This window comes from Lasiosphaeria miniovina, assembly GCF_030549165.1.
Source record: "Lasiosphaeria miniovina strain SMH2392-1A chromosome Unknown B0T26scaffold_1, whole genome shotgun sequence".
Lineage (NCBI taxonomy): Eukaryota > Fungi > Ascomycota > Sordariomycetes > Sordariales > Lasiosphaeriaceae > Lasiosphaeria > Lasiosphaeria miniovina.
In genome coordinates, this window is record NW_026848220.1 from 4,717 (window position 1) to 24,900 (window position 20,184).

General features: G+C 52.7%; 5 protein-coding genes across 5 annotated transcripts; 2 read left to right on the forward strand and 3 right to left on the reverse strand.

The window, feature by feature from the left end:
* Positions 1 to 286: 286 nt before the first annotated feature.
* B0T26DRAFT_669357 (uncharacterized protein) lies at positions 287 to 1,349 on the reverse strand (the record flags this gene model as incomplete). The annotated part of the gene is made up of 2 exons (XM_060439037.1): positions 287 to 312; positions 365 to 1,349. The coding sequence occupies 2 exons, from the start codon at positions 1,347 to 1,349 to the stop codon at positions 287 to 289; spliced, it is 1,011 nt and encodes a 336-aa protein (XP_060301765.1).
* A 2,521-nt stretch (positions 1,350 to 3,870) lies between these two features.
* On the forward strand, positions 3,871 to 5,907 carry B0T26DRAFT_744993 (uncharacterized protein; the record flags this gene model as incomplete). The annotated part of the gene is made up of 4 exons (XM_060444488.1): positions 3,871 to 4,511; positions 4,598 to 4,607; positions 4,714 to 5,283; positions 5,467 to 5,907. The coding sequence occupies 4 exons, from the start codon at positions 3,871 to 3,873 to the stop codon at positions 5,905 to 5,907; spliced, it is 1,662 nt and encodes a 553-aa protein (XP_060301766.1).
* B0T26DRAFT_758090 (uncharacterized protein) lies at positions 5,908 to 6,699 on the forward strand (the record flags this gene model as incomplete). Its single annotated transcript, XM_060446354.1, has 1 exon — positions 5,908 to 6,699. A coding segment is annotated over one exon (792 nt), but the record flags the coding sequence as incomplete, so codon positions are not given.
* Positions 6,700 to 8,754: 2,055 nt separating this feature from the next.
* B0T26DRAFT_669359 (uncharacterized protein) lies at positions 8,755 to 9,225 on the reverse strand (the record flags this gene model as incomplete). The annotated part of the gene is made up of 2 exons (XM_060439038.1): positions 8,755 to 8,823; positions 8,935 to 9,225. The coding sequence occupies 2 exons, from the start codon at positions 9,223 to 9,225 to the stop codon at positions 8,755 to 8,757; spliced, it is 360 nt and encodes a 119-aa protein (XP_060301768.1).
* Positions 9,226 to 14,402: 5,177 nt separating this feature from the next.
* B0T26DRAFT_758104 (uncharacterized protein) lies at positions 14,403 to 15,437 on the reverse strand (the record flags this gene model as incomplete). Its single annotated transcript, XM_060446355.1, has 1 exon — positions 14,403 to 15,437. The coding sequence occupies one exon, from the start codon at positions 15,435 to 15,437 to the stop codon at positions 14,403 to 14,405; it is 1,035 nt and encodes a 344-aa protein (XP_060301769.1).
* Positions 15,438 to 20,184: the final 4,747 nt, after the last annotated feature.

The window sequence follows — 20,184 nt, forward strand, 5'->3', positions numbered from 1 at the left end:
GCGACGCCAACTAATTGCTCCTCAATATGAGGTAAGTTGCGACTAGAGACAACCCATTTGACGCGGGAAGATGATATCTGGGCGACTAGTTTGAGAAGTTCCGGCAAGCCAGTGGCGCACTCGTCAAGTGCGTCAATGACTAGGTAAGTTTGCTTCAAGTTCGGGTCTTGTAACAGCTGCCGGAAAACCTTCGATAAAACTACCCATGCCATTGCGTCGTCAGAAGCGTATGTATTCTCTGGCAAATGTAAGAGGAACCGGGGTTGCCGCCGAGCAAGGAGGTAAATCAGCCCTCGTAGCACGGCAACTGCGCTATTGATGCGCAAGTCGGTAGCTTGACAGAAGAAATATGCCAAGTTGCCACCGTTAGTAGTGATGGGTTGCTCTAGCTCGTTGATGATGCCACAGAGCAACATGGTCTTGCCTTTGCCAGGGTCGCCCTTGATCCAGAGCAGGCGGGACTCTGGAGAGTCGCGCCATCGGTTAAAGTCGGAGTTGTCGAAGACCCAGCGGTAAGCGTCAACCAGCAGGCCACCTTTTTCTAACTCAATGCGCTCCTTCTCGTCACGCGGGTCCCGCGGGTCTGTGGGCCATAACTTTGCCAAGCAGAGGTAATCCTCATTGATCTTGTCTCGTAGCCGCTTCAGTGCCTTCTGCAATCCTTCGCCGTAGATAACCGGTATGTGTACGTCAAAGATGCCGAATAAAGCGTACACCTTATCTTCCTCATACTTTGTGTCTCGCTTGTCCATCCACGCCATTCGTTCAGGGACACTGAAATCAGACAGAGGGCTTCCCTGGAGAGCTTTCAGAGGGATCCCGGTTATGGCGTGTAGTTCTTCTTCCAATGACTTCTTGTCTCCCAGGCGCTCGCGCTCCTTAGAGTAGAACTCAATGATGGTTGGAGCAATAAGCTCTTGCAGTGTCCATCCACGGGTGAACCATCTGCATTTCTGAAAAGCCAGTTCCAAGCTACCGTTACTGTTGGCACTATGCTCTTTGGCTGGGACGTCCGCGAGATAGACATAGCATTTGGCTGCTTCACGGTACCAGCGAAACATGGAGTTGAGAGCGTGCTCAAGCTCGACTTTGTCGGACTTGTTGATGCAGCACGTGTCAACCCAAAAGTATTTGAGCCCATCGAGCCAAGCTTGATCTCCGCAGAACTGCATCTTAGCATAGCCTGCTTTTTTCTTGGCTGTACCGTCCGCCATGTCTTCGAAGGAGACCTCCTCGTCGCCCCATGTGTGTGAAAGGATCGCGTAACGGGGGATCTCGGGGATCGCGTCATTCGGAATCGGGTTCGTTAAGTGGAGCTCGCCGGTATCGCCTCTTTCCAGGAGCCGCATCTTGCAAGGTTATCGGTTTCGGCTCGCAGCATGTATTTGTACGGTGCTCAAAGGATACGCAAACGGAAGGCTTCAAGGTCGTGGATCTATAGGTACAACGCATCAGTAGCTCAGCTTTATTCATCCTAAAGGCAAGAAATACCACCTACCATTGGCAGCCAAGGCGCGCAGTATACATCACAGTGGTCCCGATCGTACTTTGGCCCGTGATGTGATTGTTGTGGCCGACGTTGGGCTTGACGCGTTTCGCTGTCACTGCCTGTCAGAATCCCCAACCCCGCATGTCAGGCATTTTGGTGGCGTTTGCGCCTGACGGCTGGCGCCAACTGCGCGTGTCAAAGCATCGTGATTGGTATCTGTTTTGCTGGTGGGCTTAGCCACCTCCCTCCTCAAGATGAATGACAATGTGAAAATGCCCTTTGAGGGCGATTGAGAAAAAGGAGACACGAAGGCAAACCGTACTTGGCAATGGGAAATACTAAGTTTGCAAGTAGATGATGGATTAGCCACGTACCTGTCTGCGTCGTTGTACTGTGGAGAAGGTCAGGTAATCACCGCCCAGCGGTACTTTGAGGTACTTGCTTGGCGGAATGTCAGCTTGCAAAAGCGGGGGAAGTGTTGGCTGTACTGGCATCACGATGTACCTGAATGTCTCCGAAGTATATGCGGTCCGTGCCCAAACACCTCAAAGAGTGTAAGACCGGACGCCGATTTCGATCCAAGCTGTATAAATATAGGTTTCTCTTTGTAAAGAAAGAGCACCCCAAAGGACATGCATAAATCAACACGGACGCCCACCACCTGTCGCCAACTGGCCAGACTACTGCCAGTTGGTATGAGCCACTCGGCCACACCCCCTGGGCGCTCTACACTCACAAAGCACCCTAACCGTAATTCCCCTTTGCAGTGAAGTACACTGCAATGAAAATGGGAGGAAGCTCGACACACATTTTCAGACAGGGGGTTCACTGCAATGAAATCTTTACGAGTACACTGCAATGAACTTTTCGGGGTGATGCACGAAAAGTGTAAATAGCTTCATTACGTGGAGCGCTACATCTAGCACGTGATATAGCGAGGTCTAGGGATTTCCAACCTTAGGGAAATCCGCCGCGCCAACCTAGCCTTAGAAAAATCATTCGGTATTACCGCTTCAAATGGTAGCAGCGACGCAAGAAAGAGTGATCCTACCACACCACAACTTACTCACGCAATTTGAGGCAGTAGTTTCCTATACAACCTCAACTTTTCGCGAGCCCGCAGCACCGCGCGCGTGCAAGTGGCCTGTCAAGCATCTCCCGGTCAGAGGCCTAGCGAAACATCGCAAAGCCTTCGATCACCCCTGCTACAGCACAAACCTGCACGCCCGGACTTGGATTGATTCAATCTGTTCGAACAACGCGCATTCCAGCCACATAGAGGTGGGTGTAGCAACGCATTCATCAGCTACACAGGCGGCGGTGGAGGCTTAGGGGTCCCAGATTCCATATAAGTGGCCTCCAGCCATCTCTTTCTTCTAGATAGACATAGACAACAATGACCATCACTTGAACCACCAGCTTTCGGCGTGCAGCACGCCCTATTGTTTCCAGTACCGGTACCTGGTGATTCCAACACAATCAATTGCAGACGCAAAAGGGTTCGCACCTCAGCCGCTGATCTTTGGTAGGCCGCTGAGCATCTTCAAAACCCAACTGTGTGATGATCATTGGTAGCCGCGCAGAAAGGTCGCGAAGTGTAGCACTAGTTAACTGGCTGCTGATCCCCTTGGTAGGTAGCTGAGAGACGAAGGCTACCCCCTCACATTCGTTTTCCTTTGTCTTATTCACATCACCTGTTGGCTTGCTGCGCGCGACCGGTGTCGTCAATTGAGAATCCATCATGGCCAGCCAGGGAGGACCATCCAACCGAACACTTCGGCAGGAACAAGGAATCCATGGATTACCTGGAGTCCGAGATCATGACCAGCCCCAATGATATCAGCAACCAGATCGCGGATTTGAAGAGAGACCTAAGTAGACGAGACGCCAAAACAGCAGCTCAGCTGGAAGACCTCGCCATCAAACAGACTCGCCTTGCGGAGCAATAACAGTTGGACATGAAGTACATCATCAACTTGCTCCAGACTAGCGAGAGACGTATAGCAGCTGAGCAAAAGAGAAGCCGTCAATCCATTCAAGGACACCTCAAAACACAAGCTACGGACAGTCGTAACCACACATATAACACCATCATCAGCCATCTCAGCAATCAGCGTCAGCGTGCCATGCCTGACATAACAGAGGGAGACAGGGAAGTCTTTGAGTCTGCTGAGGAGGATGATCAGCCAATTCATAGCCCCAAGGCCGACCGAAGCAACCCCAGATCGACTCTTGAACTACAGCCGATCCCCGAGATCATTCGAGGCAATCCCAGAATTTCCCGTCCATACAGCCAGTCGTACGCACCTGTCAACACTGCTACTCAGCAGCAGGAACGACAATCCGCAGGCGCGGACAGACATTGCCGACGTCGAGTGACCATGGGCCCCCGCCTGGAAGAGCTGGAGATACCAAGCTCCCCGGTGATGCACGCATCTGCTTGCTGGGGACGAGAAGTCCGTCATCAATCTCACGACAGCTCAAGAGCCATAGCAGGCACTTCCTCAGCCGTCAAGATCAAGCGAGAGGACGTGGGGCAGTTCATTCCTTTCTATCCGGACCCCAACGACCTGGGCATCATCACGGACGGAAAAAACATTATATGCACTGACGTCTTCTGCTTCACGGATCGTCTTGAGACCTTGGAGGATGAATCCACTAGGGAGGATAACGAATGTCAGTTGCTCGGCCTCATGAACACCTTGCTCGGAGGTGCCGCTCTCCTTTGGTGGAACAATGAGCTTAATTCCGACTCACGTATGGTCCTTCGACAAGCCGGCCTAGAGACTACCATGACTGCCATGAGAGACCGTTTCGCCCCCGATGCCACCGAGGCTACAGAGAAATTCGGAGCAGGCCCTCTCACGTTGAAGCACATCGCCAAAGACGAAGTGGCCCTGACCCGGTTCATTCAGAGAAAGCTTCGCTACGCCAGAGCCATGGGGACTCTTCTCCTCTCTAACAAAAACTGGCACGGCGTCATGACCCAGATCTGGACCTCAACCAACCTTGGCATCAAGCAGTACCTACCTGCCCCGTTGAAGACCTAGACTCTGGCTGAGTATATGCAGAAAGTAGACGAAGTTCGACCTCTTCTACGATCTGCAGCTCGCGAGAAGTATCCTCGTATTATGCAGAGAACTTGTAACATTCTGCAAGACCTCGGCGACGTCTCACAAGCAGGATCTAACGATAACGAACCCTAACATTCTGAATACCAAAAGTACAAGTCTAAGCACCGCCGTCGCGAAGATCGCTACCGCAGCGATGATCGCTATCGCAGCGATAGTCGTTATAGTCATAACGATAGAGACAAAAGCAAGGACAAAGACTACAAGATGGAGGACGTTCGGGAGAAGGACCGTCATCGTGATGAGGATCGTGACAGGGATCGGGATCGCAAGCGCGAGCACCGGCACCGCGACGACGACTACCGAAAGGAGCAGCATAGGGACAGAGCTCACTATTTCGATGGCGAGTTCGGAGAGGAGAGCTCGTACGATTTGGACTCGGAATCATTAGACCGTTCAACTAATGAGGAAGAGGAAGCTGAGCAAGCCTTTCTAATTCTCCACCGGCACCTAACTTGTTACAAGTGTCACAAGAACTTCATCACGGTTGGCAAGAAGCGTTCCCACGTACAGAACTGCACTCCCTTCAAAGCCGTGCAGATGGAGGGCATCGTCACTCCCTCGCCGGCGTCTCCTACACGTCGAACCTGTGGCTACTGCCACAAGCTTTTCGGATCCCGCAACAAGCTGTTTGTCCACCTGAAGTCCTGTGAGCACGCCAAGGTAGGCAAAATCGCGGATAATATGGACCTGCCAGCTCCCCCGGAGCCTCCCTCTAAAGACATCGCTCTATTGGCCACAGAGCCGGTGTAGTACGAAGTCAAGGAGGCCCTAGTAGAGATCGTGTAGGAAGCAGATGACAACCCGCGCTCTAAATTCACGCACCTACGAGCTAAAGCTAGACAGTCCAGTGAGGCTGAGGACATCGAGTTTTGTTTTGATCTAGGCGCCAGTAGAACGATCATCCACCGTGCCTTTCTGAACACTCTCGAGCACTCTATTGAGAAGCGTAACAAAGGAAGACTCAACGGTGTGGGAAAAGGCCCTAAGCTGTCAGAATGGGCCACCTTCAAGATCTTCCTGCCTGGTACAGACCTGAACGGCAAGCTGGTCCTCATGAAGTTCACGAAGTCAGCCTGGGTAGTAGACGTCGATATCCCCAATCTCCTAATGGCTAACGATTTCCTACACCCTCACGAGGCCACTATTGACTATCATGCGGAGCAAGTCATCTTCGCCAAACTTGACTTTAGGGTCCCGTTCGAATGTGTCAATAGATCTTACGCCTGTGTTCGCAAGGTTACCACAACCCGTAAAGTTGTCCTGTTACCCGGACAGCAAGCCTAGCTGCCAGTTGACTACAAACCCCTCCCGACGGACAGAAATTTCCTTTTCAACTCCAAGCATTCTGCAGTCGTCAACGCCTTGATCGACGCTAAAACCCCTAAATTAGTCCGAGTCGTCAACCCTTCCAGAGGAACAATGACGATTCCGAAGCATTTCCACGTCGGAGAGATCAACGAGAACACCAACAGCGGTTACTTCGCAACCACCTGGGGAAAAGCGATGAAGGTTTTGACGGCAGCTATAGTGGCTGCGTCATTGTTTAGCCCAGCAGCTGCCTCCGCAGCGGCTGTGACAAGCGTCCAGCCGCTTGTTAACTCTGCATTTCATGCTCTCAACTCTGGTTTTCCAATTATGGACTCCGTACCAACCGTCGGCGTTAACATGACTGACATCTGCTTTCACGCGCCGCCCGTTTCTTCGAAATTCGAAATGACTGACCTGATTCGTGGCCTAGCCACGGGAAACATCTCCCTCGACACTCCTCCATACCTCCCCAACTCAGCGAACATCACACCCTCTGGCATTACAGGCATACCTATTAGCGACTTTGTCTATAACATCATCGAGCCTACCACCGCCCCTATCCCCGTCGAACAGCCCAGCGTCCCCGTTGAGCCAGACCCCGATAAAGCCGAATCACTACCTCCAAGCATAGAAAAACACTCTACATTGGGTCTGAAGATGTCAGACGATCTGCCAGAAATGATCATAGAAGAGAGGGTCAGAATACATGACGCGGACAAGGCATGGGAAAAGGAGCTGAAGAAAGTCGTCAAAGAGTTTCCTAAACTCTGGGTCAATGAGAGACTAATTAAAGTCCCTGAAGCCGAGATGATGAAGCTATCTCTGGCAGAAGGTTGGCAAAACCAGAGGATCGCCAACCGCTCATACCCGCTGAGTCAAAAAGATAGAGTGGTCCTAGATACCATATTCAATCAGCTCCACAGGGAAAACCGCATGGAATGGGTTCACGAACCGACGCCGTTTGCAGCGCCCGTCTTCGTAGTATGGCGTACTGTTCACGGGGTAGAAAAAGGCCGAGTTGTCATCGACTTGAGATCCCTGAACAGGGTCTCTGTCCCAAACAACTACCCGTTGCCCCTGCAGGTGGAAGTGATAGCTTCGTTACGAGGCAAAACATACATCATGGCCATAGACGCAACCTCATTCTTCTACCAGTTCGGAGTTTACCCACCACACAGAGACCGGTTTACCCCAATCAGTCCTCGAGGGCTAGAGAGATCGACAGTCGTCTTCATAGGTTATCGAAATTCTCCCGCCTACACTCAACGGTTCATGGACAGGCTTCTCACCGACCACTCCTCCTACTGCAGAGCCTTTATAAACGACATTGTGATCTTCTTAGACACCAAAGAGGACCACCCCCGCTACCTACGGACCTTGTTCAAGCTCTTCCTCAGTAAGAACATCGCGATCTCCCCAACGAAGTTGTCTCGTACAGGGGGCGGCCGGCCCAGCCTAGAAATAGAAAGTGCCTATACACACCCTGTCACGGCACGGTACCGTAGGCGCTGTGGGCAGGCCTACGGGTGCGTGACCATACTATAACCTACTACAGATTGCAACTTGGTAGCTTGCAATTCTGGCATCCGTTTGGAAGGTGTGGTGCAGCGGTAGTAGGTGCTGAGCCCCGCCGTCACACACCCCGTCGAAATGGTGAGGCTTAAGCAGCGCTGCCATGCCGAGCGAGACGGGGATGTGCTTGCCCTGGAGGGGGTGTAGGGCGCGGTCGCAGGGCTCGACGCCCTTGGCCACGAGTGTATAGCCGTGCGAGGACAGGCGGACCTTAAAGAGGGCGCCGCGCGCACTCCAGCGGTTGAGGCGCATAGCCAGCTGCTCGCGCACCAGGCGCAGGAACTCGATGGGTTGAGGCGCGGGACGGCTGCTCCCTCGCCCTGCTGGTGCTGCTGTTGCATGTGGCAATGCGGCTGCTGCTGGTGATCCGAGGCGTTTGGGCAGGCTAGTTCGAGTGGCTAGCCGTGTGTTAGACCTAGCAGGCAGCGCTGGGTGCAGAAAGGGCGGTCCTGGATGCTAATACGTCGCTCCGTTAGGGGGCTAGTGCTGCTGCCAAGGCCGCTGTGTTCTTGCTAGCCTTGCCGCAAGTTTTGCCTCCTCCCGCTGCTGCTCTCTTGCGTGTCTGGTTTGGTGGATGACGGCCGCCTGCCGCCAGTGCGACGTGTCGGAGAGGGAGGGGTGCTGGCCTCGCTGCTGTCGTCGTCCTCGTCTTCGCTGTCTTTTCGGGGGCTTACAACGGCGGGCTCTGCCTCGTGATAACGGGCGCGTATGCGGATGGGTGAACGCGTGAAGCCCTTCTAGCGTTGGGGTTTGTAAGGAGTGGCATAGGGCTCCTTGCGCTCCATCTGGGGAATCCGTTTCAGGATATCGTCGTACTCGACGGCCCAGGTGTCGAGCTGGTCGGCCTGATAATGCCACGTTTCGGATGGTGGGCTGGTACGGAGGGCCAGCAAGATAAAGGCAAAGACTTGGGCGGTTGCTATGCGGTGCAGCCGGGCGTCATCGTTATCCATGACGTCGACGCTCGGCACGTATAGTAAACGTTGGCGGATTCGTCGCCGATATGTAGGAAGACGAAGGCCTCGCCAGTATATACGTAGCCGTACCGAATATCCTTACTAATCATGTAGGAGAAGAGCTGCGTAACGACAGGGGCCACGAGCTACTTCGAGTTAAAGACAGAGCCCTCGTCGTCCTGGTTGATAATATCGCGCTCTAGCTAATCTCGGATGCAAGGCCCTCGACAAGCTCGCCCACTGTGAGCTTTTGTGGTGCCTTGTATTCGATGGCAAGCGACGGTACGCCCTATCGTCAGTCCGGTTTCCGGTAGATGTAGAACTGGTCCGCCAGGTTGCCCTTACCGCGAGCCTTACGATGGGCCTAAAAGGCGCCAGTGGGGATCTAAGCGACATGTTCTCCAAGGGCTCGACTTGGCGTCGCTGGCGTCCACATCGTCGGCGGAGCCAGGATTGGTATGACTCTCAAAGTCACAGTTCCGCGCATGCCGAGGGTGATGCGCAGCACCGGATCCTCGGGTACGGCCGCAATCAGTGACTTGACCGCATTTTCGACCACGTTACGCTGAAAGTCCCTCAGCCCAATCTCACTCCCAATAGGCTTAAGCCTCGACTTGACGTATTCCAGCTGGTATTGCGACGGGAACGCCGCATTGGATGAGAACATGGTACTGGCCGAAAGAAGGTCCCAGATCTGCTCCTGCTTTGCCGGGAAGTCGTCCCAGGGAATGATCCTACGAGGGCATATCCGCCACATGGGATCCATGGTTACGCCTATCGTGGTCTCGGAGCGACTGGTCAAGACTTGGATGGCGAGGTCGAGCGAGTGACAGCCCTCCAAATACTGCTGGAGGGCCTGCGATTGTGAAACCACCGCACGCTGTACGGCATCCTCTCGCTCCCGTTCGGCCTCTTGGCGTCGGCGCTAGTCCTCCTTGCTTTGGAGTTCGGCCAATTCGCGTCTTCGCTGTTCTTCTCCACGTAGACGCTGTTCCTTTTGCAGCTGCCGCCGCAGATGTTGCAGCTCTTATATAGCCGAGTCCTCTATTGCAAAAGGCTGTTTCGTTTGCTGCGGGTCCGGTTGTCGAAGCAAAGTTGACATGTTTTTGTACCAGGCTTGAAATTGACGTGACCAAAACTCGATGAAGGGCAGCGCTAATTGACCGTGCGCAGTACCGAGCAGGAACTGTATTGATTAGGTGCCTTGTCCTGGTCGATTCATCGGGGGCTTGGTGTGGCTTGGGTGGGCGTGTTTGTTGTCTCGTCTCGGGTGGGCGGGGTTGCTGTGTGGCCGCGGCCGCCGCAACTAAGCCACTCAGTAAGTGATTAGTCATGAGCAATGCTTCAGACCATTGTGTAGAAACGGCTTTTTTGCAGAAATGGCTCTACACGGCGAGGAGACTTCCGATGCCGAAGCCCGGCGTTACCCCGCTAATCTGCCACTCATCACCGCCTCATGGATCGCGCCTGCGGCTCTTGTCGTCCCCAAGCATGGCAAGTGCTCGATAGGTGATATCAGGTGGTGAACAAGTGTTCATAGGCCTTCCCAGTTTACGCCACGGAGCTATTGGCTCAAACTTCAATTCCTCAACAGTTCTTCATGTTCGGCTGTAACAACTACCCGGCATCAACCTGCCGAGAACCTTCCACCCCTCTCGCTTCCTTCGGCTATTGACCGCAGCACAACACCAAGAGCCTACACCAGATGACTTTAAGGCCCCTAACAGGCGAATCGAGTGGCAGATCAACAACCAAGACCGAGGCCTGGTATTCATCCCTCTAGACCTAGCCAAAGCGAAGCTCTTCGTCTTCGTCGACGGCTCCTTCGCTAATAACCATGTTGCACGCGATCGATGTTGACAGCGCATTGAATTGTCTGCTCAATAGGTCTAAAAGTACAGAAAAGAACACTTCCTTATACTCATGGAGAGAGGGCAAGGGAGGCGTTGTAATCAGCCCGAAAGAGGGCATTCCGAATGAAATGAGGACATTCCGAGTCAAGAATGAAGGAAATAACAAAGAATGAGGGAGCTCAGAGGCATGTCAACCAGGGCCTGTCCAATTCCATGAAAAGTGGGTCAATTCCAGACGACAGACCCCCCAGGCTTGTATGCGGTCAGCATGTAAGCCTGTAACTTGCCTCATTACCCAATTAGGAAATGGTGATGTCTCCTGTGGTGTTGTAGGTCCACAGGCCCTATGTAGTCGTCCTGATCACAATCAAATGCTGTATGTCCTGTAGGTTCAACATCGCTCTGAAGTGCTCAAATCGCTGCCGGGGGAGGTTCTTTGTCAAACCATCGGCCGGCATTTCATCAGTGGGTAGGTAGTCGATGAGGAAACTTCCTTTCCTGAATTCCTGCTTCATCCACATATTCTGAATGTCAACATGCCTTAGTTTGGTGTTGATTCTGTCGTCCGTGATAACCAGCCGTATGGTCCGCGTGTTGTCACAGTAATGCTTCAAGGGTTCCTCTAGGTCAATGGAAATGCTATTGAGTAGGCGTTCAAGGGCAATAGCTTCCGAAGCCGTTGTTTGTAGTGCCCTGAGCTCAGCCTCAGTTGTTGTCGTGACAGTGGTTTGGCGGCTTGCTTTCCACACAATCGGTCTCCCAAAGAGGGTCATGAAATAGCCCTGTGAGGACTTCCTACTTTCTTCGTCATCTGCGAAAGAAGCGTCGCTACAAATGACCAAAGTCTCTGGCTCTGAACCGTAGGTGATCGCAAGGAAGCGTGTGGAGTAGAGGTACGCTATGGTCTGTTCAGCAGCCTTGTGGTGTTCAGGGGAGGGGTTGGTCAGGTGCCTTGATAGCTCAGAGGCTGCACGAGCAACGTCAGGGCGAGTAATGACGGCGGCGTATAGGATCGAACCGACTTTTTCCTGGTAGGCCTTAATGCTTTGTTTGGTGGCCTTGCCTCTATACTTCGTTAAAGGGTTCACAGGGATCGGTATCGAAGGGTAACTGGCCCGCCCTACTCCTGCGTTGAACTCGGTAGCGATTTGCTCAATATATCAGTCCTGGCAGAGGCTAATTTGAGGATGCTCTCTATCACGGATGACCCTGATTCCTAGGAACTAGTCTAGGTTACCCTCATTCCGTATTTCGAATTGTTTTTCGAGCTGGTTAGTGAGTCGTTGAGCCGCATCCTCATCTTCCTTCCGGTACATAATCAGGATATCGTCAACGTAGAAGAGGACAAGGGCTTTGTCGTTGACGAAGATGCAGGCCTCCTCTGTTGACTTCGAAAGGCCTAGGTTAAGTAGGGCTTTCGAGAGCTCTTTATACCACAAAAGTGGTGAGCTTCGTAGTCCATATAGAGCTTTATCAAGCTCCAAGACTGTTCCAGGCTCCTTAAATTCGTCAGGGAGTTTCACGTGTACCACTTCGTTGATGTTGCTATTCAGAAAAGCGTTGACGACGTCGTACTGCCGGATTTCTAGGTCGAACCGGACGGCTATAGCGATGGCTACTCGAAAAGACCTCGCGGCGAGCGTGTGGGCGTAGCTATCGTGGATGCTACTCTCCTGAAGGTCCCCTCTAACACAAATGCGTGCCTTGCACTTGGCTAGGTAGCCTGCCTGGTCGAATTTGTAGGTAAAAACCCACATCAAAGGAAGCACCTTTCCTAAGGCTAAGGTTCGGTCAACCTTTCTCCATGTGCCTTTGCGTACGAGAGCTCGTAATTCCTCGCGGCAGGCCTCCTTGAACTCTGCTCCCTTCGGGTGGTGTGCCAGGTCTTTGAATGCCCTCGCGGGCTTTGGTAGGCCGTCACGATGAATGCCGTTAGTCGTGACGGCTGCCGAGAAGACGTGGTGGAGAGTATAATGCAACCCCTGGATTTCCTCCTCTTCATCGAAATTAAGAGGTGGGCTCAGAGCGTTTACTAGGCCCTTCGGCTTCCTTTTGCTTTGTTGTTCAAAGAGCCGGCCTTTCTCAGTTTGTTTGCGTACCCTATTGCTTCTTCCAGCAAGGCGTTCGCTCTCTAGGGTTGACGGCCCTGCTGATGATTCCTCGGTAGGATCGGGGGATTCGCGAGGCCCACCCGTAGATTCCGAGGTAGTCAGTCGGTTAGGTAGCTATGGGAGACTAGTAGGTGCACCCTCGGTATCCCTCTCTATGCCAAATGAGTGCTCAGCCCTGACCTGTAAGGCATCGTCATGATCAGTGTACGATGTGGTCGGCGTTAAGGCTGGCGTAGGTAGTCCACCGTCATCGGCGTTGTCAGTCGCCTTGCTTTCTTCCACCCCTGAGCTGTTGCCCTGGGTATCTCCGGTGTTGACTACAATGCAGTCTTCCACAATCTCGTCGTCTTCGGCTACGTCATTGAACGTTGGTGGCTCTGGAAGTGAGAGGATTTCCGTCAGGCCCCGGTACTCCTGGATAGGTACACAAAGCCTTTTTTCTTCCTCAGGGTCAAAGAACCTTGTTTCATCGAAGGTGACGTCTCTTGTGGTGATGACTTCGTCTAGGGCGGGCACCCAGATCCTGTAGATATTGGTAGCAACGTACCCAACCAGGTATCCGATGTGTGCCCTGGCGTTGGTGCCGAAGTGAGTGCTGTGTTTCTCACGTTTGTACCCCTTTTGTAGAGTGTAGGCGCGTGCTCCGTAGGGATAAATGCCACCCCAGGTCGGCTTCAGCTCCGTATTGACGAACCGGTTATGTGCATTCATCCAAGCCTGGATAACTTCGTACGGCGTTTTCCAGCCGTGGGTTCGTGAGGGTGATATGTTGTGTAAGCGGGCAGCCATTTTCGCGGTCTCTGGCCAGAGGTTTCTGGGTAGCCTTGCGGCTATGATCATGGTGCGGGTTTTTGTCTTGATCGTACCTCCTGCCCTCTCGGCGCCTCCATTCGGTTCTGGTGTGCTGACTGGGGTCCTCTCGATGTCGATGGCTTCGTCCATGGCCCAGTCTTGGAAGAAGGAGAGCCTCTGGTAATCTAGGTTAAACAGCGACCTCTCGTTGTCGATCCTAATCTTGCAGATCGCCAGACCGTACTGCCTTTTGACACAGGCTTCAAATCTGATGGCGATATCTACCGAGTCGTTTTTCTTGGTCATTGAGGACGACCCAAATGCCGCCGCTATATTCGTCCTTGATGGCTAAGAGGTATAGGCGGCCGTTGAAGCCTTCTTCGTACTCAAAGATGTCTATCGAGACTCTCTAGAACGGTTGTTTTGAGCGATTTTTCCGATGCTTGTCGGGAGACAATTTCGTGTGCTTTGCCTAGCCGACAGGCCTCACAGTCCTTGAAGTCTCCTGTGATCTTGATCCCTCTTGTGTTGTTGGCCAGCTTGTTGACGGCTTCCTTGTGTAGGTGCCCTGACCGTAGGTGCCAGAGATACCCTTGGTCCTCCCTTGGGGGTAGAGGGTCTCTGGAAGGCCGGTTTTGGCGATGAGATTGGATTGCTGGAAGCACGAATACACCTGCATCACTTCTTGGTTTGCTAAGCGCTAGAAAGCACGAGGAAAGAGCGTTATATTGGATAACAAGGAGATTGTACATGAGTTTAAGCTGAATGATGACCTTATTCTTGTCATACGTGCCGTACCGAATCGTTTCATCAAGGCCCACATACCAGAATTTGGCCTTCTTATTGAGAATGATTCCCGAGACGATGTTAACGTAGAAGCCGGGAATGACGGCCGTATCCTCTAAGGCTAGATCAAGCTTGTTTTTTCCTTTCGGACCGTTAAGAGCGTTCTTGATGACCCAGGTGCCTCTACCTTGAACGGATAGGCTGCTATCGCCGACTTGTATGAAGTCTTTCGTAGAGGGCGTGAACGTGCCGGGCTTTAGTGCGGCCTTGGAGTTAACAACGTGGATCGTAGCACCTGTATCGAAGATGACGGAGCGTGAGAGAGGGTGAGGGTCGTCGTTGATGGCGTTGACTGTGGAGATGGCCACGGCAGCCTAGTCCTTTGGCCAGTTTTCTTCTTTTCACTCTTCGGTTGCGGAGGCCTTCTTGATCTTCTGGGCTAGCTCTTTCCACTCAGGCTTCTTTAGCTCCTCACGGGCGTAGTCGAGCCTTTTCTTTGGAACGTGATGCCGGCCTTTCTTGCCCGTGATGACTTCCTTCAAGGCCCAGCACTTCTCCGGTTTGTGGAAGGCGGCATCAGGTCGACAAGGGCATGTGTAGGTTGGTCGATCGGCCTCTGGCTTGCCGTTGAAGGTAGGAAAGGCGCTGTTGGAAGTGGCTTTTCCTGCCTGGTTTTCGCTGATGAGTCTGAACGTGTTGGCGTAGTAGGGCAGGTCTTCGGGTGCAACGCCCTTTATTTCTGCCTTCGCGATCTCCATCATCACGGTGCCTTTCCAGTTGGCGTCATATGTCCCTGCAGCTGTGAAGAAGTCCTTGAGGGCGAGGGTGCCTTTGATCTCATCGATGTTCAGCCTGACGGCCTCGCTGTAGGCTTCCTGCCATTGGAGCAGCCACTTGGAGGGTGATAGAGACTTCCCTGGCTTCCTGAGGACTGATCGGTAGGCCTCCCGGGCTCTCTCAACCTCTTCTCCTGTAGAGATCGAAACCAGGGTGTGAAGCTTCCTGACGATGTCCTTTAGGGCCGTATTTTGAGGTTTAGCGAGGTTAGCGTACGTGGCGGCCGTGCTAGAGCGAATCCATTCCTTGATCTCTCGGATCAGGGTCTCCTGCTTCTCAAATGCCTTGTGCTCACGCAGTTGTTGTGCCTCAAAAGACCGCCAGGACTGCATTTGTTGAGGGGTAGCGTTGTCGACAAGGTCGCGCTTTGCTTTGGCGGTGCGGGGTGTGTCGAGAGGGTAGCGGCGATCAAGGAAGTCTTCGAAGGTGCTGAAGGTGACCCTAGAGAGCGGGAGCCAGTCGTCGTTGTTGATGTCGATGGGTTCACCGAGGTCCCTATCGCCGGCGACCTTTTTCAGGGCAGTGTACCATGCAGACCATTCTGACGGGCGTGTAAAAGCGGGCTTGTAGAGGGTGGTTGCTGCCGTGGCTGAAGTCATCGTCAGATTGACTGATCAACGAAGAAAAGAAGGAAGGAAGGTTTGAAAGGTGTTGAGAGGGGTCTGTTGACTGGGAACACGAGCTTGGAAATGAGGTGCCGAAATGCTTGTTGCGGAAGCGATTTGTGGTGGTTAGTCCGGGCTCATAACTGTTGCACGCGATCGAAGTTGACAGCGCATTGAATTGTCTACTCAATAGGTCTAAAAGTACAGAAAAGAACGCTTCCTTATACTCATGGAGAGAGGGCAAGGGAGGCGCAGCCTGAAAGAGGGCATTCCTGGTGAAATGAGGACATTCCGAGTCAAGAATGAAGGAAATAACAAAGAATGAAGGAAGCTCAGAGGCATGTCAACCAGGGCCTGTCCAATTCCATGAATAGTGGGTCAATTCCAGACGACACCGTACAGCAAGAGTACTTACCCGGGCTGACCACAAAGGTCGGCCAATGGTCGCCCAGCCAGGAAATTGGGATTGGGCAACAGTCATCGAGGCTGTCAATTGCAAAGGATGGGCCTTACCATCTAAAATTATCCTACCTGGCAAGGTTCATCAAGCTGAGTGGTACTCTTGCGGTGCGCCGAGCGATTGGTCAATTGGAGTTAGTAAGAAGGGTTGGACTGATGATGATCACTGCTTTGAGTGGTTAACCAAGATCTTTGATCCAAACACTCGACGGCGGGCTGTAGGCCAATACCGACTTCTGATCCTTGATGGTCATGGTAGCCATGTCACCCCAGCCTTTGACCAATATTGTCGAGATAATAAGATTGTGGTCATGCAAATGCTAGTACACTTCTCTAACCTATGCTAACTACTCGATGTTGGCTGTTTTTCACCACTCAAATCATTCTACGGCAGCTTAGTACAACAAAAACTCTTTGCTGGGGTCAACCATATTGATAAGCTTGATTTTCTTACTTTGTATATACAAGCCCGACCACTAGGCCTCTGTGACGGCCCACCTTACGCAGCGGGGATGTCAATGGTTGAAGGCAGCAACGAATGTAGATTTAAAGCTAAGGAAGAGAAAGGAATCTATCGCGGGGTCCGCGCAGGGCGCGGAGAAATAGGTAGTGGTGCTCAGTGCGCACAGGCCACACCCTAAGCACAATGCAGCCAATAGAATCAATCCTTTCACTTGAGCCCTGTGGCAACCGTGACAGCCTCTCGGCTTGGAATATCCAAGCTGGATTTGCCGGGGCCGTAATGCCTGATTGAGCGAGGGAGCGCCAAGACAGGGTCATATGACAGGCACGTGTAGTCTAAGTACATAGGTACATAGGGAAGCGGGGCTTAGCCCGACGCGATTGGACCGCGTCTGCCCCACCAAAGGACCACATTAAGGTCCTCGGCAGGGCAGTGCTCCCGAGCTTCCTCCCTCGATCATCAATTTACCTACCTTTTCACGAATAGCCTACCGCATTCCGTGATCTAGGTGACGATCACCCGTCAATTGGCTACCTAGTGGGATACAGTTCATCCAACATCTATAGGATCTGGAATCCTGTAGCCAACAAGGTATTCAGTACACGCTGCCAACACCTCAAATAACTCAAATATGAAGCTATATTTCATTTGAATTGAGTTCAAAATACTGTATTTGAGTTGGGTTGAGGCCCTATTTGAGTTGAGCTGGCTTTATTTGGCCTTATTTGACGGAACTTGCCGCACCACCAAAAAACACGAAAATCTAGCCAAATTTGGCCCCGAATTGACTCCCTAGACCAGAATAGAGCGCTGAATCCAGCCAACGCCCTCAAAACAAGCCCCAGCTCTTCAGGCACATGAGGATATTGATGGTATCGTCGACCAAGGAATGTTGTTGCGTGCTAATAACCAGCTTGGCTTGGCTGAAGGCCCTCTCACACTCAGATGACATCGCTGGTATCGACAATAGGTCCAAAGCCATCCTTGACAATCGAGGCCAGCGTTCCTTGTGAGCCAACCACCAGGTTTATATGTCATCCACCGGCCAAACAGGTTCTGCAAAGTACTCAGCCAGCTTGTCTTTCTGGCCCAGGTCCTCAGGCGGGTCGTAGTAGTCGTAAGAGCGAAGATGACTGCCTGGGCCTGACAGGGCTGGTGGCTGCGGCGCTGTAGGCACAGGAAGGTCGGCGTATTCGGCTTGGTAAAGATCACGGCAAGCAGCGAATGCCTTCCTGGCCCTGTCAGGGCTTAGGCATTTATCTATCCACCTCTTCTTGTGCCCAGGGTGCAAGAGCATAGCGACCCAGTAGGTAGGGGTTTCTTCCATCAACCCAATGTATTCTTGAAGCTTCTGTATGGCCAGTTGGAGACTGGTTCGTACAAAGGAAACGTGATCGTCGTCAGGATCAGGGGAGGAGGGCAGGGCAGGTAGGTCGTCGGCCAACTCAAAGACTGGAAGGATAACCTGGCCGGTCGGCAGGCGCCGCGGCAGGTCGATGACCGAGTCGGCTAGCCGGCCAGGAAGCCGCCGGTTTGCGCCGAGGTCGCTGCGAATTCGCTGCGGCAGAGAAGAAAGGCTCGGCATCGTCGTCGGCATCGTCGTCGTCAAGGGCGATTGATTGAGCCTGTTGGCTAGCGACTGTAATCTCTGGCTGGGCGTAGACAGGCCCACCCGTGAACTCTGTTGGCGCCTCGGAATTTGGGTGCAGAATTCGCTACTGGTGAGTAAGGTGATCAGTCAGCTACTCTGTTGTAGCGATAACTTCAGGAAAACTCGCTGATCTGCCTTCAAACCACTTCGTAATCCTTCTAAAGGGCTCAAGAGTAGTCAAAACAAGCGTAAGTTGATGCCAGTCAGAGGGTTCCAACAGGTCAGCAGTGGGGAGGCGTTTTTTGGGGTCTTTTTCGCCCTGGTTACGATGGCAGCAAAAATCGACCTAGGGGTCAGATCTTCTCGCGAGCAGGACAGCCGGTTCGGACTGCCAAGGCTGTTCAGGTGTGCCAAGACTGATTTTTCGAGGGCCACTATCCCGTTTCTGGCAGCAATTTCGCTGGCCAAGTCGGGCGAACAGCCTGTTCGCAAATTTCGAAGCCACAGGCCCTTGTTAGCGATGTACCGCGCTAATGCAGGTCGCGGCTAACCGGAGAAGGTTAGAAAACAGGGGTGATTCTGGTGTTTTCTGCTGGTTGGAGAGCTGAACAGGCGGTTCGCGCGAACCGCGAAATTGAACGGTTCAGCCCTGGTTTCTAGCCGGTTCGCGGTCGACTGGCCCTGTTGGGGAGAGCGGCGATGGCGTGGAACGGGAAGAATAATACCTATCGATCTGTTAGCATACAGTTTATCACCAAATAAAGATCTCTTCAAACCTACCTGGCCATTATGGGCACTTTCTTCGTTCTGGCCGCCGGTCTGGCCGCCCACACGCTGCTAGGGACTGCGGAGGAGGACTGCCAGCCCAGAACACGACCTGCGGTCTGCCAAGTTATCCATCCAGAGGGGCCCTCCGGCGCGCAACGATTTGCCAGGAGTCTTCAAACTGGATCAGATACGCAGTTCAAAGAGCTTTTCCGTATGGATAAAGCAACGTTCTCGGCCCTGGTGCGTTGGCTGCAGGTCCACGAGGGCCTCCGCAGTACGCGGTATCAAACCGCGGCGCAGAAGGTTATGGTGGTGTTGTATATCCTTGGCCGCGGCTGTGACCAGCGTGCTGCAGCCCATAAGTTCAGGATAACTCAGAGCTCGATATCGAGGTCGTTTGCGATAATCCTCCCGATGATGGTGTCGCTTCATAGGGCGTACGTGCGGCTTCCAGAGGACGATTGGCTTGATCCAGCGATCGAACTCAACCCCAAGATATTAGCGTTCAACGGTTGTATTGGGGCAATTGACGGCACTCACATCAGGGCGCACATAAAGGCGTCAGAGCAAGTCCGCTGGTATAACCGCAAAGGCCAGGTAACGCAGAACGTGTTCGCAGCGGTACGGCAAGACCGGTCCTTCAGTTACGTTCTCGCCGGAGCGGAGGGCTCTATCAACGACGCGTTGTTACTCCATCAGGCCTGTAGTCGCTCCTTCAAAATTCCTTCAAATCGGTATTACGTTGGTGATGCTGGCTTTGGTACTCAAAACGGTATCGTACTACCGTTTTCCAATGTCCGGTATCATCTACAGGACTGGAGGAATGGTCAGCGCCCGCCAGAGACAAAGAAAGAGCTGTATAATCTCAGGCACTCACGCATCCGGACTGTCGTCGAGAGAGTTTTTGGCATTCTGAAGAGGAGATTTAAAATAATCCGAGAGATACCAGCAGAGTACAGTATCGAGAAGCAGGTACAAATCGTATACGCTGTTACTGGGCTCCATAACTTCATTCTCGCGCAAGGTGGAGAGGACGTTCTAGAGCTACGACAACGCGAAAGAATCGCTCGCGCAGCTGAGAGGGCGCAACAACAAGTAGTAGGAAGCCCTTGGGATATTCGCTGGCGTTGCGCAAGTACGTTGTGGCAACAATACTGTAGATATAGGCAAAGATGGTAGAAGATGTTGATAATAGTGGTCAGGTTAGTGTGAAGTGCGGGGTGTGAGGGGTAGGAAAAAAGGCGGTAAATTACGGTAGAATTGTCAAAATCCAGCAAGACCAATATAACCAACGCGATTAAAGTGGCCAAAGGCCAGAAACGCAATAAAAATCAAGAAATCCAACGCAATTACTATCAGGTGGAAATCATGTAATATTACTCCGGACCTTTTTTCCATTCCTCCAAATACCGTGCCTTGAGTTCAGGCCCTGCCCTCAAATAAATTGTCGCTTTGACCGG